Genomic DNA, 8356 nt, shown 5'->3' with positions numbered 1-8356 from the left:
AGCACCGCTGGTGGTGAAGAGCCGGAGGGCCTAGTTCCAGTGGGACTGCATCATGGCCTGGAACTGGCTGACCATCTCAGCCCACTGAGCCTCCAGGTGCCGGCATCTGGCCTTGCACTCCCGCAGGTCTTCCCTCTGCTTGGGAAGCCTATGCTCCTAGTCCTCAGTGAGGTGCTTCTGCTGAGCCTCCTTCTCGGTCAGATCCAATTTGAACTGAGCTGTTTTGCCAACTCTTTCTCCTGGGGGCTGCTTAGCTCCATCAGCGGCTTCCTGTTGGGGCCCTAAGGAGCCCGGGCGGGCAGGCGAGGAGGGGCTGGTGAGGCGCCCCTCAATTTAACATTGAGTCACATGACCACCTAGCCACACCCACTCAGCCGGTCATTAGGCAGATCATATTAGTGGTCCGCGGGATTTGAAATTATGAATATAGTGGTCCCCGAGATCCGAAAGGTTGGGAACCCCTAATCTAGTCCAGGCCCCTGCAGGAACAGGAGTCCCTATACCTTTTCAGACAAATGACGGTCTTTGGGGGGGGGGGTCTTATTTGCTGGTTGGTTGGTTGATTAATTGATTGATTTTTCTATTGGGCGTCTTCGTGAGAAACATTCTCTGTTCTTTCTCTCTTTCTTTCTTGGTTTCGTGGAGCTATTTAAAAATGCTGGTTGTGCTTGTCTGCAACCTCTTAATCTTACAATGCTGTTCCAGTTGAGCCAGATTTTGGGGAAATGACCAGAGCTAGGATTGTCTTTGACAAGGGAGGTAAATGGGGAACTAAAAGGGCAGAAGCCCAGCTACGTGGCAAAAAGACTGGGGATGAGCCGTCTCCCCATGGTTGGCCCCATTGCAGTTGGTGTAGAGATTATAGGGTCGCCCTCCTTGTGCATCAAACGATATCAGGAGCCTGGCATTCCTGTGGGGTCCTTATCAGAGGAAGAATGCCCATCTGAAATGTACCTTGCCCCCAGGGAAACCCTTGTCGACGTAAAATTGAATAGCAGCATGTCTCCCTCTGCTCACAAGCTCTTCCAACAGAAAGTCACTTTCTCGCTCCCTCCTCCTATTGTTTTGAACTGAAGAGAGGGGAATCTGACCACTGGAAGCTGCCCAAGGCCATTCCACCCACCCCGACTTCCCGTTTGGCTTTCAATACAGTCCACTAAGGGAGTTTGTGTTTACTTTTGTAATATCTCTGTGAAGGACCAGGCCTCAGGAATAAGTTAATGGATTCTATTACAGCCCCTGACTGGTATGTTACTAGCAGGAATCTTACAAGTCTGGACTAATGGAAGGAACCTCCAAGCCCATGCCTTCTCCATGAACATCGGCGTATGTGTAGGAGAAAATGGAGGTTTCTTTCTATGTGGGAGAAACGCATATCTATGTTTACCCACCAATTGGACTGGCACATGCACTCTAACACACCTCCTCCCTAGAATGGGTGGTAAGTGGGGAACAGACCCTCCCTGTACCCCTCATGGGACATGTCCGGGAAAGAGTGCCACTCCTAATTCCGCTATTAGCGATCTTGAGAATAAGGACTGCAGTTGGAACGGGTGTAGGTGGAATGACCTATTCCATTACACAGTTCAGGCAGCTGTCAGAAGAATTCCAAGAAAGCCTGAACCAAATTGTGAACTGGCATGTCATAGATCTTTTAACTGCTGGAAAAGGTGGACTATGTGTATTCCTGGGAGAAGATTGCTGTTTCTATGAATAAATCAGGAGTGGTCTTGGGAAGGGTGGTTAAAGAACTACAAAACCCAGCTTCCTCAATTGGTTAAAGACCACAAGGTTCTGAATGGTTCTCTTGGCTACCAGGAACAGGTTGGATTAAGCAAATGCTATTTCTTTTATTATGTGGAATCGCAAGTTTAGAATTCCTCCCTTGCATAAAACCCTCGCTTAAACAGCTCCTTATGAGGTCTGTAAAAGAGATACGGGCTGAAAAGGAGTGAATGTTAATGGAAAGCCTAATCCCACATACCCTCAAGGAAGATGAAGCTTCAGATACTGGCTCCTATATTCAAATTGCACTCTTAGAAGTAGAGAAAGTGAGTCCAGAAGATAAGCCCTAAGATGTGTATTGCTTGTATGCTTGCTTTTATTTGCTATTCTGTATTCTGCATGCTTATATTTTTAATCTAACAGGCTAGATTCAATTGTGGGTATTAATAGAGTCTAGAAGGGGAGGATAACATAGGACGCAAAGTGAGATTTGGACATTAAGTGTGAAACCTATTGGGTCAGGCTGGACAGCCTCTCAGGACCCCGTTACTTCTATATTAAAGGTCACATAGGCAGAGTTGCAGCTTGCAAAAGAACAGGAAGCCAGTGCCTAACCACAAGATGTTCTAAGCCAACGTCCCTATGTCAAAACCTATGTCAAAAGTCCAAGGTTCAATTAAAGTTCGTTAATGAAACGTACTCCGTAAACAAAAGGAGAAGTAAGACCCCGACTCCTTATAAGGCTTCCTCCTCAAGGTAACCAATGAGTTAAGTGTTTCTGTGTTGCAATGCTTTTGAGGATGTATAAGAACGCGTCCTTCGATAATGAAGGGGGTTCAGAACTTGCAATGCTAGCCATTTCGCTCGCTTTCTGAACCTGGCTGCCAAATAAACTTTTCCTGTATCCTGAGAAGTCTAAAGCCTGTCATTTTCTGCAACAACGTTAAGGTAAAAGGTATGGGGGTTAGAGGAACTAAAACCGGATCAGGTAGGGTAGTAAATCAGACATTTACTACACTATTGCTGAAATAGTTTTCCCTGCAATCAAGGTTAAAAGGGATTACATTTAGTTGGTATCTATTGATAGCCCTTGTGTTATCACAGTTGGTGTAAAAGTAGCCAATATCATGTGCAAGCGATACCTAATATTATCTCGCCTCGTCTCTCGCAGCCCACCTGTAAAGAGCTCCACTCTGTTTGCCTTCCAGGTGGACCAGCTGTGCTCCTTGGTTATAAAATATGCAAATCTTTTCCATTCCTTCAGCTGACTTTTTCTTCTTCTTCTCCTCCTCCTGCTGATGGTTCCATCGCTGACCTCACACTGGGAGGCTCAGCTGGGCCAGCTGGCTCTCCGTATCTACGGCAGCTGCTTAGAAGCCAGACAAGGGTGACTTCCATCCAGGGGAATTGCTAGGAAATAAGTGGGACTTCGCAGGACTTCACGCGTCTTGGGTGTCCCTGGGCCGGGTGCAATCCGGAAAGAGTGCGACAAAGACTAGGGCCCCTGCAAGCGAAAGGTGGGGGGAAAGGCAAGGAAATGCAGGGAGTCCTCCGCGGGCGGCCACAGCTGAGCCCAGAGTTCTTTGTCGGTAAGCGAGACAAGTGTTAAGGGAGTTTTGCCCCTTTTTAGGACTTTTCTTGCCACCGTTGTTGAGTGAATCGCTGTGGTTGTTAAGTCAATAACACGGCTACAACGTGACTGTGCTCGTTACAAGGCCGCAAAAGGGGGGGGGGTCACGCGACCCCAGCAGACTGCTTACCTTGGGTGAGCAGAGCAGGTGAGGCGTGGAGATTAGCTGGGCTGCGCAGCGAAAGCAATGTAAGGTCCCAGCCGTTTCCCGGAGCCACCGAGATGCCCAAGAGAGAGTGGAGACTCCAGACGAGGCTTGCAAAAAGTACCAGCTTTTATTGATGGCTGTAGCAAAATCTGGGTGACCAAACTATATCCAAAACACACTAACAAATGCATGGAATAGCCGCCCCCTACAAGGGGGGCTCAGAGTATTATCTGCATTTTAGGCAGATAGAAACAAAGTTTATCCAATCAGAGACAAAGATTCATTGATCTTTAAAGATCTTTATTCATTGATCCTTTTGTCCAAGCTCCTGTCTCTGTCTCCCTTCTCTATGGAGGATCCCTATAGCCTTGTGTAGGAGGTGGCAGCCCCACCCCCTTGGCCAAGTTGTTTTTCGGCAGGATGCTTTAAGGATTTATGAGCCAGGAAAACTCCCTAGTTTGGTTCCTTTATCTATGGGGCCTGATATTCCCCTGTAACAATTTCTTCTTCTAGCTTTCAAGAACGTGCCTAGTTTTGAAGCCAAAAATAGAAGTGAGAGGCAGCAGTGAGATAACATTTGCAGTAATGCCATCCAATGTTAAAGTTACAATTTGCTAGGCTGGAAAACAACTAATTTCTGACTGCACTAATATAAGCAGAAGCTTATTAATTAAGCTTAATTCTTAATAAATGATTTCTAGCAGTACATCGTATCAGAAGCAAACAGCGAATATGGGTTTAATCAGTAACAATTATATAGCAACATAAGCAATTCCCAATCTGGATTCATATTCAGCAAGATATTTAGGGCGGGGTAGATGGGACCAGCCGGTAGTGCGATTTGCCAGTTCTCCGAACTGTACAGAATCATTACTACCCGTTCGATAGAACTAGTTGAATACAACCTCTGGCCGCGACTCACTGAACGGGGGGCTGGGGGGAGCCAGATTTGCATAACGACAGCAGCAAAAAAATAATAATTCACAAAATCACGTGGGAGTTGCTTAACGACCACATTGCTCAGCTACAGAAGTTCCAGTCCCAATTGTGGTCATAAGTGGGGGACTACCTGTATGTTTTGAAACTTGAGAGTGATGGAGAGAGAATGCTGGCATTGCTTTCCTGCCGCAGAGTTGGCGTCGAGCCAATCTAGCTTTGGGTTGCAACAGGGGACTCGACTGTCTGCCGTTATCCTCCTTTGTGCAAGACTTCCCCCCTCCCCCGAATCTGGTGACCACACCTGGCCTTCAACTCAACATACTTGGGAAACTCCTCCTGTTTTTGGCCCTTGGATTTGGCTCCAGAGATGCTAATATGTGGGGAAATGGCAACGGGGTTGCAGGGAAGACAGAGAGCATGGAAAAGAGGCTCTTGCATAGGAGAAAACTTCCACTGGCGAGAAAAACATTGGAGGTTGTATGAAATGCACAGTCCTAAAAGATTCTTCATTCAAAACAATAATACTTTTTTTTAAATAGAGCGTGGTATATGTATTTCGAATAGTGGTTCTCAAGGTTGGCCACTTTAGGATGTATGGACTTCAATTCCTAGGATTCCCCAGCCTATCATTCGTCTGTCTGTCTGTCTGTCTGTCTATCTCTATCTATCTATCATTATCTATCTACCTATCTCTTCTTATATCTATCTATCTCTATCCATGTATTTCCATCTCTCTCTTTTATCTATCTATCCATCTCCATCTCTCTCTCTCATCTATATATCTATCCATCTCTCTCCCTCTCTATTCTATCTATCCATCTATCTCCATATCTCTCTCTCTCTCATCTATTTATCCATCAATCTCCATCTCTCTCTCTTATCTATCTATCTATCTATCTATCTATCTATCTATCTATCTATCTATCCATCTATCTATCTATCCATCTATCTCCCTCTCTCTCATCTATTTATCCATCTATCTCCATCTCTCTCTCTTATCTATCTATCTATCCATCCATCTCCATCTCTCTCTCGTCTATTTATCCATCTATCTCCATTTCTCTCTCTCTTATCTATCTATATCTATCTATCATCTATCTATCTATTATATATATATCTATCTCTATCCATGTATTTCCATCTCTCTCTCTTATCTCTCTCTCTTATCTATCTATCCATCTATCTCCATCTCTCTCTCTCTCTTATCTGTCTCTATCTATCTATCTATCTATCTATCTATCTATCTATCATCTATCTATCTATCTATCTATCTATCTATCTATCTATCTATCTATCTATCTATCTATCTATCATCTATTTCTATCTTAGAGACAGAGCCATGGTGAAGCAGTGGCTATAATGCAGTATTGCAAGATAATTCTGCCGACTGCCAGCAGTTCAATCCTGACTGGCTCAAGGTGGGCTCAGCCTTCCAGCCTTCTGAGGTGGGTAAAATGAGGATCCAGATTGTTGGGGCAAGAGGCTGACTCTGTAAACCGCTTAGAGAGGGTTGTAAAATCACTATGAAGCAGTATATAAGTCTGTTGCAATTACTGTTGATCTATCTATCTATCTATCTATCTATCTATCTATCTATCTATCTATCTATCTATCTATCTATCTATCTATCTATCCATCCATCCATCCATCCATCCATCCATCTAATCTATAGCTATCTATATCCATCCATCCATCTATCTATTTAATCTATATCTATCTATACCCACCCATCCATCTCTATCTATATCTATCTATATCTATCTATACCTATCTATATCTATCTATAGCTATCTATATAGCTATCTACAGCTATCTATATCCATATGTCTGTCTATCTAATCTAATCTACTGTATCTACATCCATCCATCCATCACTCAATCATCTACCTATCATGCTTTTTGCTTCACAGTTGAAATTGTTAGGATATATAGCAATAGCCATATATTTCTGCCTGACTTTAGGAAGAAATATGAATCCTCATAAGATTTCCCAGCCAATCGGGTCAACATCTCATTGAATTTTGAGTGAGAACTCAAAGCCCTATAAGATATTGAGGTGATATTACTGAAACCTCATGTAATCGTTTAAAAGTACGACCAGGTTTTAGCCGTGGCCCCTTATCGACCTTTGCTCTGTGGCAGGATTGACGCGGGAGGGAATCCAACTGCCAGACCACATTTTATCAACCCCTTCATGGTGAAAATATACACGCAGGCCTCTGTTTTATCACTCAATGTCTACTAACACGCTGTTCTTCCCTTAATTCTTCAGATCTGCCTCCTTGGGTTGACCAGCAAAGTTAAGCTGTTGATCCCATGGCACCAAAAGCGGAGGAGGATAAAATTGCTCTGACCGAAAAACAAATCCAGGACCTCAAGGCTGCCTTTACGACGGGGAGTTTTGACCAGCTGACCAAACCCCTCCAGGATGCTTTCTCCTCCCTGGAGAACATCAGCTTAAACGTGGCCGTGGTTGGAGAATCGGGAGAAGACCGGGCAAACTTCATCAACATCTTCCGGGATCTGTGTGAGGAAGATGAAGGGGCAGCAGCTCCTACTGCAAAGGGGGAGGCCCGTAAAACCCCTGTGGCTTATCCACACCCCAAGTACCCCAAAGTAATCCTGTGGGATCTGCCGGACATCGGGGATCCAGGCTTCAGTGCCAAACGCTACACGGAGAAGATGGATGTGGCCTCCTATGACTTCTTCTTAATCCTTGCCTCTCAGCACTTCAGGTCCTTCCATGTTAATCTGGCTCGTTATATCAAGAAAGCTGGCAAAGGATTCTATTTTGTCCGCTCCAAAGTGGAGGCAGATCTGGAATCGGTCCGTCAGAGCAACCCAGCTAGCTTCAACGAGATGGTCACCTTGCAGAAGATCCGGGAAGATTGCCTTCAAGACCTTCAAGCCGAGAAAGTGAGATCTCCCAAGATCTTCCTTATTTCCAGCATTTTGCTCAGCAAGTACGACTTCTATCTTCTGGAAGAGGCTCTGGAGAAGAGCCTGGATCTCCCGAAGAGCCATTCGTTCCTGCTTGCCACCCCCAACAGCTCCCATCGCATCTTGGAGAAGAAGAAGGACATGATGCTGGAGCACTTGTGGTTGGTGGCCGTGGTGGCCTGTGGGATCCAGACGGAAGCTATCCTGGATATTTCGGTGGTGTGTAATGTGGACCTGCTGGTCAGAACCCTGCGAGGTTACTGCATCAGCTTTGGCTTGGAAGAGGAGTCCTTACGGAGGACCGCTGAACATGTAGTCCAGCCCGTTGAGCAGTTGAGAGCCCTGGTCAGGTCTCCACTGGCTGCTGCAGTTAGCAAAGGACTTGTGGTGGACCTTCTCATCCAAGCGGCCAGCAGAGCGCCCAACCTACCAAAGCAGCTGGTGCCCATGGCTTCGGTAGGGTTGTCGTTCGCTGTGGTCTACAGCATGTTGAAAGCCTTTGTGGAGGATGTGGCAACTGATGCCCACAGGCTCCTGGTCAAGGTGTTTATGAGCCATAAGGGCACAAGTGAGCCTGAGACGTCCGTATCCAAAGCCTTGGAGAACCAGGGCCATTCTTGAAGGGTTTCCAAGGATCTTCACGTCCAAGGTGGACACCATGAAGTTCTAGAAAAGGAGCTACACTTTTATCTTCTCCAATGTTCTCCCAAAAGGGAGCTGTTGCTTAAGAGAGCAAATCAGGAGTAACTTTCTCAATAATCTGATTCCTTCCTTCCAAATGGAATACTTCCCTGAGATGCTTTAGTCTGTTGTCTATCGTTGTCTGTTTCTCAACCGTGTCGACTTTAAGGTGGGTGGACTTCAACTTCCAGAATCCCCCATGCTTTTGAAATCTCTCTGTGCAATGGGTGACTGGCCCATTTCTGTTGTAATTTTTCCCGAGAAACCTGGAGATTGCAAAAGGGTTGATTAGG

General features: G+C 45.5%; 1 protein-coding gene across 1 annotated transcript; it reads left to right on the top strand.

Moving 5' to 3' along the window:
- The first annotated feature begins 3084 nt into the window (after window positions 1-3084).
- Window positions 3085-8186, top strand: LOC106554916 (interferon-inducible GTPase 5-like). The gene is made up of 2 exons (XM_087703051.1): window positions 3085-3314; window positions 6715-8186. The coding sequence occupies exon 2, from the start codon at window positions 6759-6761 to the stop codon at window positions 8001-8003; it is 1245 nt and encodes a 414-aa protein (XP_087559177.1). The 5' UTR covers window positions 3085-3314; window positions 6715-6758; the 3' UTR covers window positions 8004-8186.
- Window positions 8187-8356: the final 170 nt, after the last annotated feature.

This window comes from Thamnophis sirtalis, unplaced genomic scaffold (genome assembly GCF_051295495.1).
Source record: "Thamnophis sirtalis isolate CommonGarterSnake01/CBP01778 unplaced genomic scaffold, rThaSir2_p1.2 scaffold_19, whole genome shotgun sequence".
Classification (NCBI taxonomy): Eukaryota; Metazoa; Chordata; class Lepidosauria; order Squamata; family Natricidae; genus Thamnophis; species Thamnophis sirtalis.
The sequence above is the reverse complement of the archived record's forward strand: the minus strand, read 5'-3'. Positions and strand labels throughout refer to the sequence as shown.